The sequence below is a fragment of the Diadema antillarum genome, unplaced genomic scaffold (assembly GCF_040938485.1).
Source record: "Diadema antillarum isolate AM-2024a unplaced genomic scaffold, OU_Dant_1.0 seq00000126_RagTag, whole genome shotgun sequence".
Taxonomy (NCBI): Eukaryota; Metazoa; Echinodermata; class Echinoidea; order Diadematoida; family Diadematidae; genus Diadema; species Diadema antillarum.
The window spans coordinates 1-25,849 of record NW_027271205.1 but is presented as its reverse complement, the minus strand read 5'-3'; the positions used below and the strand labels follow the sequence as shown (position 1 = coordinate 25,849).

General features: G+C 41.6%; 1 protein-coding gene across 1 annotated transcript in view; it reads left to right on the top strand.

Annotated features, from left to right (window-relative positions):
* Window positions 1-25,826, top strand: part of LOC139727337 (zinc finger SWIM domain-containing protein 5-like) — a 97,641-nt gene extending 71,815 nt beyond the window's left edge. Inside the window, exons 5-13 of the mRNA XM_071638294.1 lie at window positions 5,925-6,095; window positions 7,824-8,006; window positions 18,005-18,142; window positions 18,785-19,015; window positions 20,732-21,043; window positions 21,585-21,720; window positions 22,270-22,427; window positions 23,107-23,896; window positions 24,208-25,826. Coding sequence (XP_071494395.1) covers window positions 5,925-6,095; window positions 7,824-8,006; window positions 18,005-18,142; window positions 18,785-19,015; window positions 20,732-21,043; window positions 21,585-21,720; window positions 22,270-22,427; window positions 23,107-23,896; window positions 24,208-24,529 — 2,441 coding nt within the window. The 3' untranslated portion in view covers window positions 24,530-25,826. The remainder of the gene's footprint in view (window positions 1-5,924; window positions 6,096-7,823; window positions 8,007-18,004; window positions 18,143-18,784; window positions 19,016-20,731; window positions 21,044-21,584; window positions 21,721-22,269; window positions 22,428-23,106; window positions 23,897-24,207) is intronic.
* The last annotated feature ends 23 nt before the right edge of the window (window positions 25,827-25,849 follow it).

Sequence of the window (25,849 nt, the reverse complement as noted above, 5' to 3'; positions counted from 1 at the left end):
ACAGTGAAAGTAAATGCGTTCATTTCCTCCGTTTGGAACAACACCTACAGCTCTACAATGTTTTTCCATGCAGTTTTGTCTTTTATCTTTGTGGTCAATATTTTGGAGCTGTTTGTTGCTGTTTTGATTTACGCACGTGATGTACGTATGTCGGCTTCGTCGGACAACAACTAAAAGGGTAAGGCTCCGCAAAGTTCAAGTGAGTCTCAATAATGCTGTTGTCTGGAGAAACTTGTCATGATGGAATTGACGAAATGGCAAGGTTTTAACTTCAAATTTTCTGAGGATGGATAAGCAAAATGAGAAAATTTTTGCCGCGTTGTGTAAAGTTTTTCGAGATAGTTGTGTTGGCCAGAAAGAGAAGCGCTGAAGGAGATCCACAATGGCGTTGACGTTACATCGGTTTCATTTGAAAGGGCCGACTGACGTCCGCGCGGCCGTCAGATGACGACGACGTAAAGCCGCACATTAGGCTGATGTCATCAGAGAGCCTCCTTATTGATTAGCCGCTCATTTAGCCGACAGTATTTACGCCACCATCATGCAGCCTGATGTGGATATGTAAAGGTCATTCAAATAGCCGTTGGTGTGGCGAGAGCTGAGCTCTGCGTGTGTCCCTGCCCTTCTTGTTTGTGCATCTCATGAGTAGTCTCAGCGTTCGTGTTTGATCTCGTGTCGGTAAACAAAATGTCCAACGAGGCCATCAATACTTCCCTCACAAACCTCCAGAAAGGCAACAATCGCACTCAAGGCAGGCATTTGTAAGGACTGTGGACGCATGCACTCAAAGACGTCACTGAAGCCATTTTCTTCTCAATTCTGCCGTATGATTTCTTGGTCAGAATGCTTACTTTTCTATGACAAAGTCTGTTCATAATTTCTCCCTCTCCCATCCGTTTTGCAGAGGGCGTCTTGTTGCCAACATCAACTTTGATCATTTAGTGTTATCCAGAAAAAAATGTTTATACCAACATTCGTGATACCAAGTACCAATGCATACACTTGACAAAAGGCAGAGATACTTCCTAGTATCATTAGTTGTGATTTCACGTAACAAAACTCATCAAATAACTCTTGAAATATTGCAGTTTTGATAGTTGCTTATCTTGCGGGGGTGGGGGGGGATGTTCATAGATTCTTACCCCCTTTTCGTGAGATCATGTGCTTGTTTGCTGTTCAGTGTGTCAGTACTTAACTCATTGCAGGAGATGAGATGACAGTCTCATGCAGTGAAAGTGGAAACAACTGTTGTCTGCTGAAACGTTCTGCCAGTAAACCAATAGCCGTCATAAAATTGAGAAAGGGGAGTGCTCTTTCGCGGACATCCGAATATCAAGATATGATTGTGAAAGGCGGGGTCTCCGTAGATCTGTTTTCCCCATTGTTCACGCAAATGCTGAGTGGCAAAAGCACATGATGGCCTTTTGAATGCATACCCTGATAAGCGTAATTTTCCTTTCTGTAGTGCATAGATCCCACTTTTGAAACATGTTCATATTTCATTCAAACCTCCCATAGCTTGTTTATGCTGCAAGCTCTTTCATGCAAGGCAAAAATTAGCTGATATAGCTACTTTGTAACTGTGCATAATGATTCATGTTGATACTAATTAAACAAAAATGAAAAAAAAATTGTTAACAGACATATCATGAAAAATGATCACATTTTTTGGTCATTAGGAATGTGAAGGGTGACAAATCAAAATGTCTCAGTGGTGAGTACCTTGAGTCATAATTTTTGCCCATTTCATGTGAGAAATGAACAATTCTATAAAGTGATAAATCATGGCAAAATGATTGCCTTTGAGGATTTTTAGTTCTGTTGATGGAAGAAGATAAATTGGACAGATATAATCTCCTCCAGTGGCCAGCGTGACGGTGTGTTTGTGTGGCTTTGGCTTAAATTGCTTTTTTTTCTTGGTAAACGTTCATAATGCCCACTTTTATATGACAAATGTCATTCAGACCATTGCTCATCTGTTGCCATTGTGCCACTCTATTTATTCCACAAATAATTTCCTTGCGATGAATCCTTCTCAAAGACACGCATTGCTGAACTCGCATATATTGTCTTCGGAGTTCTAGTCACATTATTGTTATTATCATTTTTTTTAAAAATGTACTGCCGTGCATGCCGAAGGTTTGAGAGGAGCGGCGCCCTCTGTGTCCATCCTAACCTGTCACCTCCTGCCGCTCCTTCCTCTTCCCATGGCCAAGTAGATGACATTCCTCGCACAGGAAACATTGTTCTCTGCCATACTGGGGGTCTTCCAGGGGGGCAACGGTTTACCCATGAAGTTCCTCTCTTCTGCCTCCTAGCTCCTCCTTCTCATTTCTCAACAGAACAACATACTGTAAAAGTGGAAATTTTCCCCGTGTTGAAATTTTCATGCAACCCGAAACTAGCGCGAACATAAAAGCTCGCGAATATTTTTTCTTGTCATATGTTCCAGTAGTTGATGTCATGATTCTGCGGAATTAAAAACACGCGAAACTCTTCTTATCCCGCCGAGCACGAAAAATTAGTCATGCGAAAATATCTGCTTTTACAGCACATGATAGTTTCAAATGGGGTCATGTCAGAGGACTGCAATGCAAAATGCATTCTTTTTTACATATCTCATGAAGCTTGAGCATTTTTTTTTTTTTTGTGAATGAGTTTGTTTTCTACTAAGAGTGAATAATATCAGAGTTAATTTTATATGCGTTGTCAAATCCTAGTGTTCAAATCTGCTGTATCATTTTACAGTAGGACTTGTAGTTTTCATCTTTGAAAATAGGAATAGAAAAGAAGAAGTGCGTGATGAGAACAGATGAATTGCATGGAAGCTCAGAATGATAATGTGTTTCAGAATTACAATGTCGTTAAAAGACATGTGATATTCTTCCCCCCCCCCCCTTCCCAGTGGACAGCATCTTTGTTTTGTTGACTTGATTTTTGTTTCAGGTGTGAGGGTTAAGGTTATCTGAGGAAAGAACTGTGCCATCCCAGCTGTTCTGGGGAAAAGATATCACTGTCAATATCATCAATCAATCTCACCGCGAATCTCTTCGGCCTGGCATTATCGACAACCAGATTTTCTTTGAAAAACGTTTTCTCAAATCTTCGTGGATTGTCTCTGAGATTTGGATGGTCTTGCATGTATTTGTGTCACCCATCTGTCACGAGCAGATACGGCTTATCAGACACCTTATCAAAAGAAAAAAAAAAGGAATTCCTCGTGTAGGCGCACGGGTGAAATGATACATTCAGCCGACATGTTTTGCCGACGTTCCCCATCAAGAGATGATAGAGCCTCCACGACTCGTTCCGACGCTGCTTTCACTACCTTATTTTCTGACAAAAAACGTCAGTTGTTTCACGTTTCCTCTGCGATGTGCTGCATACTTTTGAACATATTGCCAAGCTGATGTCTGTGTCAGTGACATTAGGAAAAGCAGATTATTATTGTAGAGTAAAGAACACTGGTCCAACGGCAAGGGACTATGTTTTTGTACATTCCAAAATCGTCTTCATTCATTTTAGACAGTAATGAGACATGCTGGGCCCTGTTTCATAAAGCTCTTCGTAAAGTTACAAACAACTTACGAGCGACTGGTGATCAGTTCTGATGTGCTATACGTATCAGAATTTCCATAATTTAGCACAAGAACCAATCACCAGTCGCTGGTAAGTTGTTCGTAACTTTACGAACAGCTTTATGAAACACCCCCAGGACTGTTTTGACTTTACACCACCAACACACCAAAAGTTGCATAATTCCACCTTCAAGTGTCAGATTGGTGTGGAATGCTGGGAATCTCTGGAGCTCCATCCTCATACCTCTGTGATGAAATCTGCAAAGACTATAGGTCAGTCTGCCCTTTTTTTTGGGGGGGGGGGGGTGGGGCTGCACTGTGTGTTGGATGACCATGGCCATGCACAGATTACGCCGTGGAAGATCCAACAAAAGTTTTCTAGTCATCTGAATTTGCATGGATGCACAGTCCAGCAAGATGGTTAAGTGGAGATGGAACACTTATCCCCAAACATCACAGTCTTTTTATTCTACTTGTGATACTCTCCGTCAGAATCGGAAAATGGATCAAGCAGAAATTTGCAAGCCTAAATTGTAATGGTATATTTTACAGCAGGTGTGAGTGGTCGCAATGCAGATCATCAACAACTCATGCAGCATGTAACGAAACACGTACATCACGTCCACAAAGTATATAACTTACTGCGAAACATCACTCAGTGCTCAAGCTGCCTTTGGTGTAGTCCAATCAATACACAAAACGATGACATGTGCTCAGAGAATGTTTTGAAAATGAAACAAACTCTTATCAAACCGAAAGCAGCCTGAGAAGGAATCTGACACTTCTCATCAGGAACATCGTAGCTATTGTCAAGAGGGGTAAAGTAGAAGGCCCATGCACATTCCAGTGGGAATGTGCATGTTAAGAAGTGGAGATTGGATTAATGTGTTGGCGTGATCTAATTCAACCAGAACTTGAGAGAAAGGGCAAAAAGAATGACTATAAGGAAATCTCTCTCAAACAAATCCATTTTGTCCGTCTTATCATTTCACTCCTCAAAATCAGAAATTTGGCTCGAGAAAAGGGAGCTTATCAGAAAGGTGCGGAGGGTCTTTGGCGATTCCCAGAGCTCCAGTCGCTCTTGTCTTCTTTCTTTGTCTTTCATCACTTTTCCGTAGCAGTGGAACACGTGTCGTAACGCATCTGTTCGTACTTTTTGGGCCACAACAGGAGAAAAATGAGATTCGCCGCAGTGATTCTCATTTCATCTTGTGTGGCTGCATGAAATGATAAAAAGTGCAGTCCTACATCTTAGCACTTTTTCCTGCATTCTTTAAAAATGTAACTGCTGTTTTCAGTGCAGAGTTACTCTCTCTTTTCTTTTTCTCAACTTTTCAGTTCAGAGGATGCCTGTAGATACTCTTGTTTTCAAGATGGGTCCTTTGATATTTTTTTTTTCTTGGTGGTAGACATTACCATTGTGGACATTGTCGTTTTCTCCTCGTATTTGCATATTTTTCCATTTGCCATCTCAAATGTATGTTTTGGAGGAAAATATGGGGTAGGTGAATATCGACTTTAAGTGCTAAAATGTGTGTATATATGCATAACAGTGTTGGCGATTTTAATAATAATAATGTAGGGATTTGTTCAGGGTTTTTATTTCGGATAAGTTAGGTTATAGGTCTTTTTGTCTTAGTTTCTTGGTTTCATCCATTTTCAATGCTTATCAGTCTATCGATCATATAATTTCTTGTATTACTGGGGGGAATGCAGCCTACAAGCTCAGCTTTTTAGCATTCCTCCCCATTTCCAACATTTTCCTATACCTACAAGTTTTCTGTAAATTTATCCTTTACTTTGTATGATGAAATTTATGCACTGTATTCAATTTTTGTAATATATTTATATGTTTTTGTTGGAAATGAAAAATAAATGAATGAATGAATGAATGAATGAATGAATAACTGGCAAATCATTTCCACTATAACCAATAATGAATCATCAATTCAAACCCCTAATCAAAAGAAAAAAAAATCTCTGCTTTATATCCAAAATATAAGATACGGATAGATACAAAGTTGTAGATAGATAGGAAGATACTACTACTACTACTACTACTACTACTACTACTACTGCTACTACTACTGCAACTACTAATACTACTAGTGATAATCAAACAACAAATATAGTGAATATCATTTATTAGCACTTTATACAGGCAATATTGAGTGCACTAATACAGAACAGAAAAGTTGAATTGAAATACAAAATGCAATTATTGTGATATACGTATATATTTATATATAGAGAGGAAAACAGTATAGATATCGATATATGTTTTATTCTTCCATTTTTCTTTTGTATATATTCAATATCTCGTCATCTTTTTTGTCTCTCCCCCAGGTCTGCTGTGGATGGTGGTGGTGATGAACCCAGGGTACTCAGTACGGGACAAGGAGCAGTGGAGGGAGAGGTTACGGCAGTGGAGCTCCAACGATCTCTGTCCGCTGGAAGACGCCGACGCCCGCAGTAATATTCCAAACCCAGGACCAGGTGCAATAAACAATGTGGCAGGTATGTGCTGGCATGCTCACTCAACATTACCGGTGGTCCAGTGGCCCGGTGGCCCGGTGGCCCAGTGGCCCAGTGGCCCGGTGGCCCTCGGCCACCAAAAGTTGATGCATGGCCACCAAATAATAATAACTAATATTTATATAGTGCTTTTTCTTAGCAGACACAAAGCCCTTAAACAATTTTAACAAAATACAAGAAATCAACAATATTTACCAAACAAAACAAAACAGAGAAAGGACAAAGCAAAACAAATTAAACAATGACCTTAAACTTGTCAGACTTTAAACTTGTCAAATGAATAAAAAAAAAGGATATCTTTTGGTGTCCTGATTGGGCAACTAGGATTTGAAATAGATTGATATGGTTCTTTTTAAATTCGGGCGACCAAAATTTGAAATGTAGAGATAGTAGTCGCTCAAGCAGACCACCAGAGAGAAAAAGTTTATGTTGACCTCTTCTTTAAGTTGTGTGACTGTAATCCATTCACGATGGTGCAGTGACCAAGAGATATGAAATATTGCTGTCAGTAGAAAAAAAATGATGCCATTATTTATACTCTTTTCTCGGAGAATGTTTTAAGTTGATAGGGAAGTAAACAATACGACATGAAATGAATTCACGCGAATTTAATGAGCTTGTGTGTGTCCCATATAACCATAACCTAATTCAGGGTAGCATTGGTGAGGACCAGAAGGGTGCTTCTGTCTGATTCTGTAAAGCAATTGAATTGAATTGATTGTTTCACTATTGTGTCGTTCTTGTTCACTGCTGGCAAAGTAAAATACAGTACTCTGAATCTGTTATTTCATTGAAGGAAGCAGGATGAATCTCCGACTGAGAAGCTTGATTGTGATGCCTTGAAGCAACCTCTCTTGATGCCAGCAAATATTTTTCAAAAGTGAAGCATCAGAAATCCTTATTTTTATAGATAATTGAGTTGACATGTCACATATCTATTCAACTTTTATACGATTTCAGTTTTATTTTTGGTGATAATCATTTGAAACTGATTGTTAGGCATGATGTATTCAAGTGAAATTTTATGAAGCAAACTCAGATAAGGAGTAATCCTGTATATCAATGAGATTAGAGAAAAGTTGAAACGTTATTGTAGGTCTCTCAGATCCACCATCTCTAAATGCCATGGATTTTGTACAGAATCAGTTTTAAGTGATATCACAAGAGTCATACAAAGGCAGCAGTTATCATAGCAGTTTGAAAATGTTTTTTCTTCCTCCTCCTCTTCCTCCTTCTCCTCCTTCTCCTCCTCTTCTTCCTCTTTATCTTCTTTTGCTTCCTCCCTCCATCTCTTCCATCTCCTCCTCCCCTTCCTCCTCTTACTCTTCTTCCTCCTCATCGCCCTCTTCGTCGTCATCGTCCTCCTATTCTTCCTCTACCTCCTCCTTCCCCTCCTCCCCTCCTCCCCTCCTCCCTCTTCCTTTTTCCTCTCTCTTCCTTCCTCCTCCCTCTCCCCTCCTCCCTCTCCCCTCCTCCCTGTCCTCCTCCTCCCCCTTCTCCTTCTCATCCTCCTCCTCCTCCTCCTCCTTCTCCTCCTTCTCCTCCTCGTCCTCCTTCTCCTCCTTCTCCTTCTCCCCTCCTCCCCTCCGTCTTTGCCTCCCTTCCCCCTCCCTCTGCTCGTCTTCCCGTCCTTATCCTCCTGTTCCTCCTGCTCCTGTTCTCACTCCTCCCCCTCTTCCTCCTCATCCATCTCCTCTACCATCACCTCAGGACCGTCAGGGAACGGCGAGAGGCCTCGAACTATCTTCACACGGGCGATAGAGGCCTGCGACCTCCAGTGGACCGACAACCACTTACAAAACGTCTTGACCAAAGACTACTTCTTGTGTGTGCATCATCATAGAGACATGGACTTCGGTCTCTTCAACCAGTCTGGTTACCCCCTCTGGTCAGGTAATAGCTCATTGTCCTTCATGTTTTTCTTTGTTGTTGGGGTTGGTTTTTTTTTAATCTGAAAATAAAAAAGCCTACATGTACTTCTTTAAAATCATCAGAAAAAAAGAGATTGTGAAATTTCAGATTTCTTCTTTGTCATACGAGTGAAGGGTGTGTTTATTTCGAGCAGGTAAGATTTGATACAAGTGATTCATGTCATAAGTGAGTTTTTGTGTTAGCCTGATGCTTAAATACTAAAGGTCTTGTCAATGACAAAATGGTCATATGGGTTCATGTATTCATGGCTTTGTGGGTACTTTTTTTTTCTTAGTATATTGTTTCCCTCCCTCCCCCCCCCCCAAAAAAAAAAAAAAAAAATGGGGGGGGGTAATTTTGTATTATTTCTCAAACTGACACAATTAAGAATGTATGGGAAAATGATGTACATAATCAACCCATAAGAACAGAATTTTTATAGCTTGTTTCAAAATTATCTTTTCCTAGGCACTAGGCATAAGTATGAATTTGATAATGAAATTACACCTTCTGAAAAGTTTCATAACACTGAGCTGCTTTTATATACAATAAATAAATTGGTGTATATTGGATAATTGATATACACAGTATTGAAGGAACTTGTATATAAACTCTACCTTTGCAGTTATGAGTTAATTTCCTTTCTAGATGAGTGAAATTATCATGCTCCATACTGTATGTTTTCCATTTCGCAATATCCTACCTACGCAGGTTTAATAGTACAACAGCCTTAACTAATGTACATCGAGTTTTTAATGAATGACAATGTCAATACATCTGTGCATAATGTAAACACCACCTCTAGAACATCCACCCCCCAGCTGTTACTTATGTTGGTACCTCGCAAGAAAGCAAAGTAGGCCAACAATGATGCTAGTTTCAGTCAAGGGGTGCTATTGCATTGGTGTACATGTACTTTACCTACTTTATTACGAAGGTCTGGGGACAAACACCTTCCTAGCAATCTTTCTACCTGTCTTTTTACACTGCTTCTCCCCCCCCCCCCCATCTCCCCCCATCTCCCCCCTCCCACCCCACTGACCCCCAGCGGATGCTACCCTCTTGTTCTTCCATTGGTATCCAACCTCGTCATTCACGCCCAAGGGAGTAAATGGGCCCCAAATTATGCCCTTAGCGCCTTAGAACTCCTGGCTGTATTGAATGCCATAGCATGAACAAGAAGGCAGCAAAATGTACCCGCACTCCCTCCGCATAATCTGGCCCTAGGAGGGGGGTCGTCATTCAATTGGTGAGGTTGCTGCACTTTCTTTCAGGGGTGCAATAGGGGTGCAAAGCATATTCCATTTGCCCAAGAATGTTGCACTCCTGGATTGGGTTCTTCCCTTTTGAAAGACCCATGCATACTTGTGGTAGTGACATGGGGTATTTCACGTGAAAACCATCCAAATTTGGACCTAAGCAACCTGGTCCATGAATTCCCAGTCATTATCGTTTATACGAACTAGTAGCTTCAGGCAAAAAGTATAGACTTGGCTGGAAAGCATGTGTGCCAAATATTAGGGTACGCACGCTCATAGACAGGAGTTGCATACTCCATTCAAACAGAAAAAAACACACTCCTCATGAATCAAACTGATTTCTTCTCAATAGAAAAACATCAATTAGAGCGAATTTGTCCGATCCTGCAAAATGCCATTCATCGTCATTTGAAAAAAGAAAGAAAAAAAAAAGCATTGCTCCTCACTCAACAACTCCGGTATACTTTGTGTGATGATAGTGCCCATTTGGTTTTGAACAGGCAATATACAGTATGTCATCACTTAAGAATCTCCCCTCTCTGTTTGTTTGATCCCGTGTGCCTATATAACTGTATGTCCATGTGATCACCAAGTTTACTGCCCTCATCCCCCAGTCAATAAATCCATTATGTCCAGTTCCCTGCAAACCGATCTCGATAGTCTTTGCTCCAAGCTGTATGATATAATGCTCCACTTAGTGCAGCACTTGCATGGAATCTCAAGGTATGATAATTGCTGCTGCCATGGCTACTGCCATACATATCAGCTGTAAGCATCAAAGTCATTGCCATAGCAACTGTGGTAGATGTGACGTGTAATAATCACAAATCTCTTGATGAGACAGAACATTCGACTGGTCTCTGTAATCATTGTATATTGCCACATTCTTGTCAAAACTGTTCCCCTTCACTTAAAGAAACATACCCATTTAAAGATTCATGAGCTTTGTTACTGAAAAGAAGAAGAAGAAAAAAAAAATCTAGAAGATCAGTCTAGAAAAACAGGCCACAGCCTGGGAGTTAGGCTATATTGACATCACGCACTTCTACTTGAACAAGGTTTTAGCGTATAGCTGATGTGGCTGCCACTATATATTCTCTATACATCCTACATATCCTCTTGAGTTATGTATGCATGGGACATGGGTAAGACTAGTCGTGGTGTTCCGGATCACATGGCCAGTGGAAAAAGCTGACATAATTGTTCACTTGATCGTCATTCATCTTGAAAGTTAATTCATTAGTAGTCAGCAATTATGCAGAAGGCAGTGTAGCAGGCACAAAGAGAAAGAGAGAGAGAGGGTGCGATAGATGGAGGAACATGAGCGTAACCTAAAAAAAAAGAGAGAGAAATAATGGCAAATAAAGTTGGGAATAGAGAAATTAAGAGGAAAGAGAGGCAGAAGGATAGATATAGATGGAAATGAGAGGTAGATTAGTAGAGAAAACAAAACTGCAATGCCCAGAAATTTAACCACTAAAATGTTCATTTTGGGTGTGATAGTGCAAGCTGGAAAGCATAGGAACCCATTTCGTGCAATCGCACAAGGACTGAAAGAATCTCTGAGGATGGTGATGGAGGACTGGTGATAGTGGATCATCTGGTAGAGACTCCGAAGAGTAGTCTGAAAATCATATCAGGGCAATTAACCCCCCACCCCCATTCCACCCCCAATTACCCCCAGGCTAAATGCTGGTTAGTGATAATGTTAGAGTAAAGATTAGGGTTAGGTTTAGGGTTACAGTATGGGTTAGGGTTAGGTTAAGGGTTAGAATTTGGGTTTGGGTTAGGAATAGGTTCAGTATTAGGGTTAGGGATAGGGGAAGGGTCTGGGGTAATTGTCCAGGGGGTATGTTTCCTGAGAACCTCTGAACAAAATGTCAGAAGAAACCAAAGGATGTTTCAGTATGTCATTAGAGATGGGGAGAACTTGTTGCTTTATGCAGTAATACATGATGGATAATCGAACGACATACACCAAATCAGGAGGGCGAAGACAGACAGGAGGAAGATTAGGATGATGATGATGAGGAGGATGAGGAGGAGGCATTTGCATAGATGCCAGTAGTGGAGACAATGGCAGAGAGAACGAGATGGAGATGGATGGAAGAAAAAAAATGTAAGGGAGATTGGGAGGAGATAGAAGAGGGAAATTTACACAGAGAGTGAAGAAGAGAGAAATGAATTGCACAACCTTCGATATTGTTTGGCTTTTGTGCGCCATGCTTTTGTTCGTTCAGTTCTCGAGTGATTAGACACAACTGTAGCATGAACTCAAACGTCTGGAATATGGTCCATGCTCACACTGACTTCTCCCAGTAATTACTGCTCATTGTTGTGTATGTTAAAACATTTAATAATGGATCGCTTGGCTTTTTTTTTTCTTTCTTCCCTTCTCTCTCTTTCTCTCTTTTTTGCTGTTTTTCTTCCCTTCTGTACAGCAAACCTGAGCATTGCATATTTTGTCAGTCGTTACCATCAGAATGAATTTTTGTGCCGTGGTGATGTGACCTGCTGCATGCTTCTATTTGCATCAGTGATTAGCAATGGCAGAAGGAAAAAATAAAAGGTTTCCATAAGTGAAAACAACATGATGAAAATAACACATGAATGAGCAATCACATTAGTCTATGGGAACTTATGCATGAACGTGATGACATTTTGGGAATTTTTGCTATAACGAAGGAGACTCTCTTTCTTCGGCGAACATGAAAATTATTTCTTTTGTTTGCCTGCAGGTTACTGGCAGGCATCGCAACAAAAGACTTTTGTGAAGCAAAAGGGAATTGCAGCCAACTTTTATCATTGCCTTAGTCGTAACAATGATTGGTTTGTGTGCTCCTATTTAACAATGAAGAGAGCCAATGTTATGCAAGTCGTCTCTAGCTGTGGTTTTGTAGATCAAGGATGCTGCGTGCCTTAATCAAGCTTATGTGAACATTTGCTTAAATGTCCACTGGAATAGAGACAAGTAAGGCAATGATTATTATTTATCAAAAGGGAAGAATGTCTATTACAGTGGTATGTTAATTCTCCTATGAATCAATACACTGACTACCAGTGGTGTTGTATATGGTACACTATTTTATATGGTGCTATCTGAGTTTGTTATAAAGTGTACTTGATGATGCATCAGATTGTTACTTCAAATGGCTAGTAGAATTATTTGAAGAACCATAGCTATCTGAGTTTGTTATAAAGCGTACTTGGTGATGCATCAAATTGTTACTTCAAATGCCTAGTATAATTATTTCATGAACCTTAGCTATGTTAGTGTATTATGAAGTGTCCTTTATGGTAAATCAAATGGTTACTAATACTTCAAATGGCTGGTGAAATTATTTCATGAACCATAGCTATGTCTGTGTGTTCTATCCTGTACCCACGTACAATGTATTCCCATGTCAAAGAGGCATGAAAGCCATTAACAGTAGAGGGCGTAGGCAGGTTCTGTAACTCCCCACCCCACTCTCCCCCCCCCCCCCTTCCTCCTTCGCCCCTTTGTAACATGGTCACACGATTGGTCAAGTGAAGTGGGCTGCCATCTCGTAAAGTGAACTGCCAGCGCTGCCTCATTACCGCCTGATGCATAATGCCGGCTTGTGGCCGGCCGCACGGCTGATCTATGCGAGAGAAGAGGGAGAAAATTGTCTCCCGAGTCGCTGGGATTTATTTGACAAGCCCCTGAATGCAAAACCACTTGTTTTGCAGTCACTTTCCACATTTTCTTCTCTCCCCCTATTTTTCTCTCCCCGTCCTTCGTATTCCTCCATTTCCTCTCTCTCCCTCTCCCTGTCTATCTCTCATATATCCCCCTGTGACTGTCATATATCATGTGCTCTTATGGCTATATATATTAACGCTGTATGGCTTTGCCACTCGTGTGTCTTTTTTTCTTGGAGTCTATTTGTGGAAAGCGTTCAAAACCATCGGATCCTTCAGCTGTATACACTATTCTTCCCCATACTTTCATACCTTTCATGTGGTGATTCATGTAGTCCTTCAAGTCTAACCCTGTTAGGCACTGTTTGAAAATACTTCTTTTATACATAGCCGTATTTTACACATGCATAAATGTAGTAAGTGTCTCACAAAAGAGGGTGAAGAAAAAAATCTTGAGATACGTGTTAACAAATTAAACGAATGCAAAACAAACACACTACACAGGACACATAATTGAATATATCATTCAATGAATAAATAGGTGAAAAAACCCACATAGATATATATATATATAGATATATCATATATATATATACCATACATAAAATTGTTAACAGGTGATTGAGTATATATTGTATATCTGTCCATCTGTCTATCTATCTATCTATCTATCTATCTATCTATCTATCTATCTATCTATCTGTCTGTCTGTCTGTCTGTCTATCTATATATCTATCCATCTATCTACCTATATATATATATATATATATATATATATATATATATATATATATATATATATATATATCTTCATCTATATATCTATATATCAATATATGATATTTGCTTAATCACCTGTTCCTGTCAATATCCTCTTTCCATACCAGTGCATGCCCCAGGGTTTGGAACTCAACGGGAGACTGGTTCCAATCTGCCGTTTCATAAGAGGAGAAGATATATTCATAATGAGAAATAGATAGACAGAGAGACAGAGAAAGGGAGAGGGAGTAGAGGAAGATATATATATATATATATATATATATATATATATATATATATATATATATATGCATATAACTGAGAGAGAAATACATCAATATAATAGAGAGAGAGAAAAATATATCTATGTATATAATAGAAAGAGAGAGAAATATATCTATATATATATAATAGAGAGAGAGAGAAATATATATATATATATAATAGAGAGAGAGAGAGAAATATATCTATATATAATAGAGAGAGAGAAATATGTAGATAGATAGAGAGAGATAGATTGTGAGAGAAGGAGCAAGGGAATGGAATACCAAGCCCTCCTCCGTGGCATAAAATTGTTATCAATCAAGGCTGGCGTATCGTGCACCAATTTGAATATTATGCAGAGAATAACTGAGGCTGTGATGATTTGTGCTGTCAGGCTGAAACCTTTTTTTTTTCTCTCTCTCTCTCTTTTCTACGGTGTTCAAGTCCGGTCCGACAGTCGGTACGCTAGCTGCCTTTCCCTCGCTTGTCCCCCCTCACTCACTCACACTCTGACAGAGAAATCAGTGTGAATGCGTGGTGTGATATAATCCATTTTACAACAGGCCAAGCTTCAGTGACTACATCCTGTCACTTTCGAAAGTAATGCTCGAGGCAACTTAATATGTGGATTTCCATTCCTTTATTTCATTCCCCCACCCATTTTTGTGTTTGGTATGGGAATACCGGGAATGGGGGTGTTATTGGAAGGGGGAAAGGGGCGGTTTAGTCTCCATTAGATGGCTTTCCAACGTAATAGAATTACGATTCTTGGAATCGGTACAAAGATGATGAAAAATATTTGCAATAATATAATGTTTGCAGGTAAATGTGAGATGTCTTATGTGTTTGTAGAAACCTTTAGCAGCCGTGGAGATTGAGGGTGAAAGTAAAGACTCGAGTTTTCCACCATTTTGTGGCTTCATTTCTTTGTGCCTTGAAGATTTTAGAGCATTAGAATTGTTAGTTGATTCATTATTACCCATCCCCCCCAAAAAAAGGGGACTTTTATTGTATCTAAAAAATCAGAGCTGTCTCAATCAACATCCTATTTCAGAAACTTCTGTTAATACCATGTCCCATCCATAAGGTTAAGACACAGATCTAAGCAGGATTGAATGTGAGGTCACAGGTCACTAGCAATCATGACTTTTCATCAGGGCCCACTTCATATGTGGGACTCTTGGTTCTTTTAAAGTGTGTAATAGCTGATAGACTTAACATCTGTGCTTGTAGCCAGTGTGAACTGGGTATGAGCTTTGTTAATGAACTTGAATCTCTAACAGGTCATATACCCCTTTTTAGCAGGCATCACAGAATTTTGCAAGGTTGAAGAATAATGTCTCCCAACATCATGTATGAAATCTTATAGTAATACACCTCATAGATTTTGAAAAGAAAAAAAAAGAAAACTAACCCCATGTGACTTGAAAATATGCTATCCTTTGTATACCAAGAACGACAGTTGTATTTTTTTATGGGGGGGGGGAGGGATTCAGATAGATTCACTGGAAATCTGTAGTATTTTTTCCCCCGCAATCATAAAGAAGTTTTCAATTTTAAAATTTTAAGGAAAGGTCTGACTTTACCTACAATATTTATCTACAATATACCAGCTTATGAATGGAATCTGATTCAGGGTTACAAAAATACGAAAGAGATACACAAATTTTAAAGTCATAAAAGTGTGTGTTTTTTTTTCTTCTAAATCCAGAAAATTGGTAAGAGGAAGTGGGCTGGAGTTAGGAAGACTGGAAGGCAAAAAGATAATGAAGTGGGCATTCTTTCTAGCGACTGTGGTCAAAAATTGCAGGTGGCATGTAGATCAGCTGAAATGGCTATCCAACAGGCTGGGGTATAGGATGAAAACACTGTGCAATGGGGCAGGTGTATTCTGTGAATTGGTCGACTTTGAATTTGCTCCTGGGAGGGAGAGGGAGAGACAGACAGACAGACAGACAGACAGACAAACACGCAAACTGACAGAGGAGTTAAACATCTTCTTCCATATCATATAATGCACAACATTTTATTGTGCATCAGTACTTCTCTCATGTAACATTTCATTTCAAGGATTTTCATCAGCATATAATCCTGGTTACTTTTCTTTCATGGTCTAGTGTTCATTCCATCAATTTTTTCTTTCCTTTCTTTTTTTTTAATGAATCATAAATGAGGAACATCAAAGGGTCCATTTTCATTGGTAACCAGAATTTACTGAGAGTTCATAATTATCACATGTGATTTTTTCCCCTTTACACCTTCTTCATGTTGATAAGAAAGAAAAAAAAAAGAAGAACCATCTATCACAGTTGATACTGTGGATATTGCCTCAAGCATTCATATCATTTTGAGTATGACTTGTACACTGCTAATGGTAATCTCATTGCTTGTTCATTGTGCAAGTTCTTGTACAGACAGACAGACAGACAGACAGACTAACATGGCTCATTCCCCAACTGAGGAGATTTGTCTCCCCCCCCCCCTTCTGATCTTGACCCGCTCCGCCCCGTTTGTCACCATGTTACTTTTTGAACTCCCGTGACCTCTACGGGACGACTCCGCTTCCACGGGCGTGCGTCACCTTTTGTAGTCGCCACAATGGCTTTGTTTTGATTGACAGAGATGGGATGGGGTTGGGGTGGGGTGGGGTGGGATAGGGGAGGGTAGAGGGGGATGCTGCGGTTGGTTGTTCGCGAAAGGGCGAGGATTGAGTGGAGAGGGTATTGAAATGCCGCACACCGGGAGCCGATGGTGGGGGAGGACACTCGGTCGCATCGGAAGACCGGCAAATGTTTATCCACCTGTGTTACTCGATACAAGGAGGGAATTTCGGATGAGTGGGAGGGATGGAGTGATAGGAGAACAACAAAAGAAAAGGTTGACTGCTGGTATCATTTTGATACATTGAAGCCTCGTTCCATGGAATGGTGGGGTGTGTTAGCACAATGCCTTCTCTTGGAGGCGACGGGGAAAAGCGAGATGGGAGGAATAGCTTGGTATTTACCTCAGCATGCCATGACTTTTTGCTGCATTCAGAGACCTCTCAGATGCTTTTAGATCCTAGTCTCACTGTTTGTCGTCTGCTATCTCCTGTTTGTTCCTGTCCCTTCTTTTCCCCACCACCGCTTCATAATAGAGCTTTCAAAGTCTTTTTTTACCCCCTGTGGATGTCTGCCTTTCCTTCCAAGCTGATCTCTTATTGTTACTTTAGTGTCTTTCCTCAGCTGTCCCCTTCTCTCACATTCTCCCTACTTCAAGTATACTCTTAACTCATGTACACTGTGATGTAAGGTGTTCAAGACTCGCCCCCTTGAATGTATACCATGCTCTACCTGCATTGTGTTCTGTGCTCTATTTATCCACATGCCACATAAGTAAGATACAGTCAAGACAGTGATACACAGTGTGTGTCCATCATGTTAAGGTCATGTATAAACAATGTCAGCAACTGCAATCAATTTTTTTTTTAATTTTTATTACAACAGAATACTCTCTAGAACAACTTACAACAGTGTACACATTTCACCACACTGTGCATGGACTTAGTGATTACACTGTACAGAGAGTAGTATGATTGTCTCTGCAACCACAGTGTGCAACTCTCTTATACATACCGGTAGTTTGAGACTGTCAACACTGAGAATGTGTGTAGACAAGAGAAATGATAGAGTTATTTGTTATTAGTTGGAGTGCACACAGTGTGTCTTTCTGCCCACAGTGTTGTACTCTTTGCCACAGTGTGAAACAGTGTCAGTGTTATGAGTGCATATTAATAGACCAAATATGCTGTGGGATTCATGCTTTTCTGACAGCTCGCTGTGATATTCCTCTGCTCAGAAATGTTTTCCTCTTTTTAACATGGCATCAAATGTTGTCAACACCCAAAATCATTCAAAAGACATGCGGATGTTCGACTGTGGTGACTTGATACGACTACCAGCAGGGGGTGATGTGGTGTAATAGACACGATATGATAGTTTTGCCAGAGCGGGTGAAAGCGAGAATTCATGAATAAAAACCTAATTTCTCTTCCAGAGCATCTACCCACAGCCTGCGCCCGGGTGGATGCCCTGCGCTCCCACGGCTACCCCAAAGAAGCCCTCCGTCTGGCAGTCTCCATCGTAAGATACCTCAAAAAAGTACAGCAGGACCACCTCAAGCAGGCCAAACATGGTAGGTATCCCCTTCTTTTCTCTTTTCTTGTGTATCATCCAGACCTCAAGTTAATAGTGTGAGTTGCATGTGGTATTTATGTGTGGAAGGGTTGTATAAGTTCACTCAGCTTGACTCAGAAGTACACACATCCTATAAACTGTGCCATTACAGCTCATGAAGCACTATCCAGCATTGTTCAATTTCATTTTGGCATGGGGCAGATGGAAAAAAAAATCTATTTGAAGAATTGCTGGTATTATCAATTGTAGGAACTCTCTCTCACTGAAATCCTCAATTCAGTTTGGCCAAGAAGTTACACTGATTGTACACAATATGCCTTATCATAATGATTTAAAATGTTACAAACTTACAATAAAAGGGAGAACAGATATTTGTGCCCACCTATCACTTTGTAATTTCATAGTCCTTGTTTTAATTTTTGTAATTGTTGTTTTATTTCATACTTGTGTTTATTAATGTTTTTATTTGTCATTTGCATGTACATGTACATGTGAACTCAATTTGATAGCTGATGGCTGGCATTATAGACAGTGATGAAACAAAGAAACACAAATTCATGCACGTCACATTTTGTGCTGGTGGAATCAACACAAAGTGAAGGTAATAATTTTTTTGTGTGTGTGGTTTATCTCTTGCCAGGTGCCAGGAAGTCCAAACACAGGAAGTGCTCTCCGCCCAGTATGACGGCCAGCGAGATGTTCTACACCAGCACCGGTGGGAGCGGCACCGGCAGCAGCGGTGGCGGTCTGTGCCGGGACGCCAGCGAGGCGTGGATCGGACACCCCCTGGACCCCATCGGCTGCCTCCTCGACACGTTACTCGAGGCTTCCTCTGCCAACCCTCAGGGGGGCGACGGTGGTGATGGGAGTGGTAAGTCGACATTGTCTTTGATATGTCACATGGTCGGCATACATACTGGTTGATGATTGGTCATAATGCAGTCATGTGACTAATGCAGTAAGGATCGAATCATGTTATTGTGAGCAGTGATGTTATGCAAGGCAATATACAATAAGAGTGATCCAAGAATTTGACTGGCTGCAGACAGAGCAAGATTTAAATGATGTATGTATCATTTTATGTAGACCATCTAATATAACATAATATTGCCTTGTCTATCATTGTAATATAACACCCGACAATCACTTGGGAGTTATATTTTCCCCTCAAGACAATAGTTTCCCTCAGTGCAATCTCTTACAGAAAATATAACTCCTGTGGGGGTGTCAAGTGATATATTACACCTGTATAAAGAAGATTATCTAATGTAGATAAAAACCTGTGTAGTTGATTTTCTCACAAGTCTTTGTAACATGCTACGTATTACATCCATTCCTTCATGATATTGAATGTTGTCGTTTAATTTGTTATACATAAAGCATCTGCAGTGTGCTGTATGTATTTCCTAGGTCTGTAGATTATATGTTACTTGTTGATTCGAAATTTTTGCTCAGTTTTAAAGCAGAACTGTCCCCCTTGAAATGAACAAAGTCACGGTGCCTCCTAGAATAACTGAAAGCCGATGATGCTTCACGCCAACAATGCAGCTGTGTAGAATGAGTAGGTGTGTACCATGCAGCGCTGAAACAGAATCCACCCACTACTGCTGTCTCATCTCTGCAGTGATGTGAGGAACATTTTTGTCTCTTTTCTCCCTTTTTTTATCTCTCTTTCTCCCGCTCTTTTTTTTTAGAGAGTGAGAATAAAAGGGTCTTGTCCAATTTCCAGAGAGGAAGCTGGGTTTAGGAGCCCCAGCTGTTGCGAGGAATCTCTGCAAGAATTCAGAACATTTGAAGGAAATCGACGCGAGCACATATTGATCAGTGGCATGGCCCCCCCGCAGGGAGTCGGGTCCTGGTGGGGATGAGTGGAAAGACGTCAACCACAAGTTGATGGTTCGGGGTTCATTTGGGCTTGTGCAGTTAAAAAAAGGCACACAAATTGTGCCAATTCACCGGCAGATGTTGCCCAGTACACCATGGGGATGAAACCTCTCTCACTCCATAATCCTACCCCCGATAAAGCACAGATCAAACCGTTTTTCTTTCTTGTTAAGAGGATGCTCTATATCTTTCTGGATGTGAGATGTGTGTGCAGATTGCAAACGGAGATAGGACTTCACACGGCAGAGCCTGCACCCAGCGTATCTGCTACTGGAAATCATCCAAATGGACGTTTATGGGTTTCCAGGAACTGCACACGGCTCCACGGAGGAAACAAAAGGGGGGTGTTCGGCTCTGCGTAGGCCAGAGAGGTCGTGTGAATTAGGCTCACTACCTGTCTTGTGCAGCCATCCCCACTAGGGCGTGAGGCACACGCTGAAGTACTTAGCGCGTTCTGCTCGGCATGTTTTTAGCAATTTCCAGTGACCACTCAGAGTTGTGCCCTTCCGCTTCTCCCAAAATAAGTTCTTCCTTCCAGAGGCTAACTCAGTTATAGAGGCCATTGTTTACAATAAGGTAATGAAAGGGGTTGAGGATGCTTGCTGTTTCAGTACAGTGATCATACCAGGGAGCTGGTTGTAAATTGTTTCACCGTGTAAGAACGTTTTTTTCACCAAAGTCATTCTTTTTGTGTTGCTTGCAGGGATGTCAAGCGGTCCATCCACGAGCAGCTCATCGTCCAACCAGTCGTCCTCGTCGTCGACGAGCCACGCCAACAACAAGTACCGCCACGTGCGGGTGACGGGCTCGCACGACCCGCTCGAGTCCTACCTGACGCTGGCCTACGAGGTGGCGGTGATCGGACTGGGCCAACAGCGGGTCATGCCCATGGGGCTCTACGCCCAGGACAAGGCGTGTCGGGCAGAGGAGGAGCTCATTACCAGACACAGCGAGATCCTGATGGACCACAACCTGGTGGAGGTCCTTCAGCAGCAGGCCAACACCCTTATGGAAGGTAGGTGTGCCACCCTTGCACAGGAAGTGTGGCAGTGGTCTAGCGGTATTTTACTCTGTGCTCTAGATCAAAAGGTCTCAGTTTCAAACCTCTCCATAACATATATTGTATATGGCCTTGACTAAGATATTTTTTCCACCATGTTCCATCCTTTTTTTTTCTATGTTCTAAATGTGTAAATGGGAACTTTGTTTAGGATTCAAGCCCTCCCATGACACCTGAACCATGCATTAGATTTAAGCTACCTTTGTTAATACAGGCCACAAAGTTAAACATAATTGGTACACAGTCAGTTTGACTTGTCATTTTATAGATGGAATTCTATCTCTGTAGTAAAAACTAAATATATTGAACAAATATTTTACTAGGCTTATCATATTTAACATAGCTGCTAGTCATTACAATAACATTCCAAAGATGGTAGATTTAGTTCAATTCACATGCATGCTCATGTGATATATGAAACAATTTTGGTCCTCATTCTGTTAAAAAACTAATCTTTTTCTTCCTTCTCCCCCCCCCCCCCCCCAAAAAAAAAAAGGTGGGATGGCTAGCGGTCTTGGGAGCATGGTCCGACCCGAGAGTTTCCCCATGCACACATTTGGCAGATACCTCTTTCAGACACTGCTTCCATACAATGAGGACCTCGCGTACAAGGTCGGCCTTCGCGCAATGAGGTGAGAATAGAGTGATCTTGATGTCCAGAGACACACACACATGAATGGTTCCATGCTCAGTTCGTTTATAGGAGTAAGGTCCACTTAGAATGGAAAGACAGAATGAAAGCAAATCTCTTAAGAACTTAACTTATGGTAAAAAGAAAAAAATGCATAGTCATGTATCTGTTCAAATTTTGGAATGGTCATTGCAGTTTTGGACAAAAAAATGATGGCTCTTTAAGGTATGACTCATATGGTTTGCTGTTTTGATGATATGAATTTGCATAAAGTAATAGAAATACATACTTTTGTCCCAATTGTATTTTGTAGCAAGTATATTCTTGCAGTGAACATGCATGCTGCAGTTTTGGTAGAAATGGATGTATACAAAATGAAAAGAAATGAACAAATTGTTCAAATTAAATATTTTTTGCATCATGTTGGGTTTTTTTTCACAACAAAATTGCCTTTATTGGTGTAAATGATAAACTCATTCTTGTCGATGAAGGGCAATTTGTCAATCAGTTCCACAAGATCCACTGTTCCTACTCTGTTTGTAACTCTCAGGCTGCCCATCCTAGAGGAAGGGGCATCAGTGGCTGGAGGACTGACCGCCAGCAGCATGAACGCTGTCCTGATGGGCCGCTACCCTCGCTGGTTCGTGCTGGGCCACATCGAGTCGCAGCAGTGCGAGCTCGCCAGCTGCATGATCACGGCCGCCAAAGGTTGGTCTCGAGAGGGCGCGTGCACCAAGATTGTACCACCACGGATGTGATGCTATTTACAGATGTGCTAGTTTCTTTACAGCGTTCCTTCCCACGCCGCCCCCCCAATCTTTTTGACAGCAGTTCTTTCTTTAGAAGTCAGCAGAGAGACATCACAGAAATGTTTGGATAATGATATTTGTATAATTGAGTTTAGATATGATTATTTTGTGACTTTATAGACACTATTGTCACTGAACTCTCAGCAGTGCCCATTGCCTCTTTAAAAATTTTGAAGGTGATTTGTAGTTGCTTTTTAATTACATTTTGTCCATGTACCCCAACCTATGTCATTTAGGACCAAGCCACGACTAGTTGCAGGTTAAAATACCCACTTAAAAGACCTGAACCATGAAAATCAAGGGAGACAGTTAAGGCACTTGTAATTCTAGTTAATAGCACCCCTTTCATGACAGCAATGATTACCATGAATTCTGGAATTCTGCATTTATTTTTATAGTGGCATATTACCAAGTTTTCAGCTTGAATGAGAAAGACTTTAAAGGCAAAGACATAATCGCAAATTACAACAAAAATTTACAGTTAAAATTGCTGTATTGCATCTATGCTGTTGCAAGTGTAAAATGTTGGACAGACTTTATTGATGCACGGTAATGACTGAAATGTCTTTGCAATATAGATGATCCCCGGCGGTTGCGAACAGTTTTGGAGGCTGCCCAGCGCCATATCCACAGCGCATCACAGCTCTTCAAGTTGGCACAAGATGCGTTCAAGGTGGCGACACCCGTGGATGGGCCAACGCACTGCACGCTGCTGAAGGCGACCTTTGACTTGGGTCTGCACATCATGCGGATGACATTGGCCAACAACAACTGGCGGCGGAGGGACATGGTGCACTGGATGGTGCGATGCGCCACTGAGATCGGCATTAGTGCCCTAATCACTGTCATGCAGTCCTGGTACACCCTCTTCTCGCCAACGGAAGCCACGACGATGGTGGCCACGACCGTCATGTCGCCAAATACTGCGGTGCGGCTCAACCTGAACTTCCGGCAGCAGGAGGAGCTGGCGAGGTGCGCGCGGAGCGTTGCGCTCCAGTGCGCCGCCAAGGACCCGCCGTCCTGCGCGCTGTGTGCGCTGACCCTCTGTGAGAAGGACAATGTCGCGTTCAAGGCGGCCTACCAGATAGTCGTGGATGCGGCGGCCGGAGCCATGAACTCCCAGCAGCTCTTCACGATAGCACGGTACATGGAGCACCGCGGATACGCCACACTGGCCTACGACCTGGCCGTGCTGGCGATGCGCAACCTGTCCCTAGGCTACAACCAGGACACTCACCCGGCGATAAATGACGTGTACTGGGCCTGCGCCCTCAGCCACTCCTTGGGCAAGGAGCAGCTGAGTAACATCATCCCTCTAGTGGTGAAGAGTGTCCAGTGTGCCTCGGTCCTCGCAGATGTGCTTCACAGGTGAGCCATCAAGAGTATCATTAGTTAGCAGTTGTATTGCTGCAGGATATTTTTTGCTAGTTTGCTAATGTCCAGAAGAGCTGATAATTTCTCTGTGCATAATACAGGACTCTCCCATGCATTAACTGTCTGTGCCTTTCAATATATTTCTAAATCTTGTTGCATTTCGAACACAGCTATGTAAATCACCAATTTTAGCATTGCCATGACAGCTCTTGAGCATAAATTTCAAAACAAAGGGATATCAATGACTGTCACTGGGTAACTTTTGGTCACTTACGTCACTACTGTCTTGCTTGTCTTTCCTGCAGATGTACCCTCACTGCGCCCGGCGTGGGCTGCCCACCAGACGCCAAGCGCCGCTGCATCAAACTCTTGCCATACGACAAAGATCCCATGCGGCAGCTGCTGGATGCTGCCATTGCGGCGTACATCAACACCGCCCACTCGCGGCTCACCCACATCTCGCCACGCCACTACGGCGACTTCATCGAATTCCTGGGCAAGGCACGTGAGACGTTCTACCTGGCGCCCGACGGCCACATGCGCTTCACCAAGCTCATAGACGATCTCAAAATCATGTACCGCGGCAAGAAGAAACTTATGCACCTGGTCCGCGAGAGGTTCGGATGACGCTGGGCCCACTTTGGGCCCTACCAAGCCCCCAGACAAGCTGTACTGGAAAGGGACTGTGGGGCATTTGTCTCGCCTGTGTGTGCTTGGTGGGTTTAATCTTACCACAACTGGAGTAGTGAACATACCCCTTCCCTCCAAACAAAACAGAATATATGAATGAATGAAAAGAAAACACACAAATGGGTGTTTTAGCAGAGCATTTTGTCAAAAAACAGAAAATGAAAGGAGTTGTGCAGCATCACCCTAATGATTTGTTTTGTTGTAAGTAGCCCCAGTGTCTTTTTTCTTGCTCATGTTGATGGATGACCAGTGGACAATATGTGAACTCTCTGCAGGTCCATGTTGGTAACTCCCTCTTATCGTGCCATGTGCTCCAAACTGCAGTATTCTAGATTGGATGAGTCTCTATGCTGGCGCTGTATGCTACACTCAGTTGAGCAGAGGTGGTCTCAAACCACTAAAGCAAGCTATCTGGCATAGCTTGACAAATAAGAGTGAAGGACAAACACATATGCATGTCTCGATACGATTGCTCTACAAGATAAGGTAGACTTACCGATATCACCAAGAAATGGCGATGTCATCATGAACAAAGCTCTGGATGTGTCTGCTGCATGCATGAATTCCACAGACAGATAGATTATTGATAGACAGTGAATGGATTGAGAGTAAGAATATCTGGCTGGTCCAATGTAGAAATTGGTGTGTGAGTGTGCTTGGGTTAGCCTCTCCCTAGAAGGAATCTTGTGTTGTGGAACCAATCCAGGCATCTATGAATGATGATATCGTGGCCGTGAAACGCTCTTGGGTGAACAAAGGCATGGGTAGACTCCCCATAGACACTCGCCATAGATTATTTATTGCCAATGATTCAGTAATTTACGAAGACAAGAGAAAAATTTGCAATATAGATGTAAGTGTATCACTGTGGATGATTTAAATATGAAGGAGTGATTGATAAGTAGCTCTAGTCACCAATTTATTAGCTGTATTAACATAAGCTATGTGATCGGAACTCTGCTGAATCCAAACCAAGAAATGTTATTTGCCAATGGACAGGTAAAACAAAAAATCTTTATCTCATCTCATGCTACATTGCCAAAGGTGTGTTATAATTGTGAGTTGTACATCCGTGGATAAAAAACAAACAAACAAGAAAACAATCCTGCATATTTATTCAAGGTTGCCAAACGGAGTAGATTATTGCCTCTGTGTGTGTGTGGATCAGGAAGCGAGTGAGAAAGATAGTGTGGCCGTGTGGATGCCACTCGAAAACCAATGCAACTTTGCCCAACCTCTGCCGATGTTAGAAGAAAA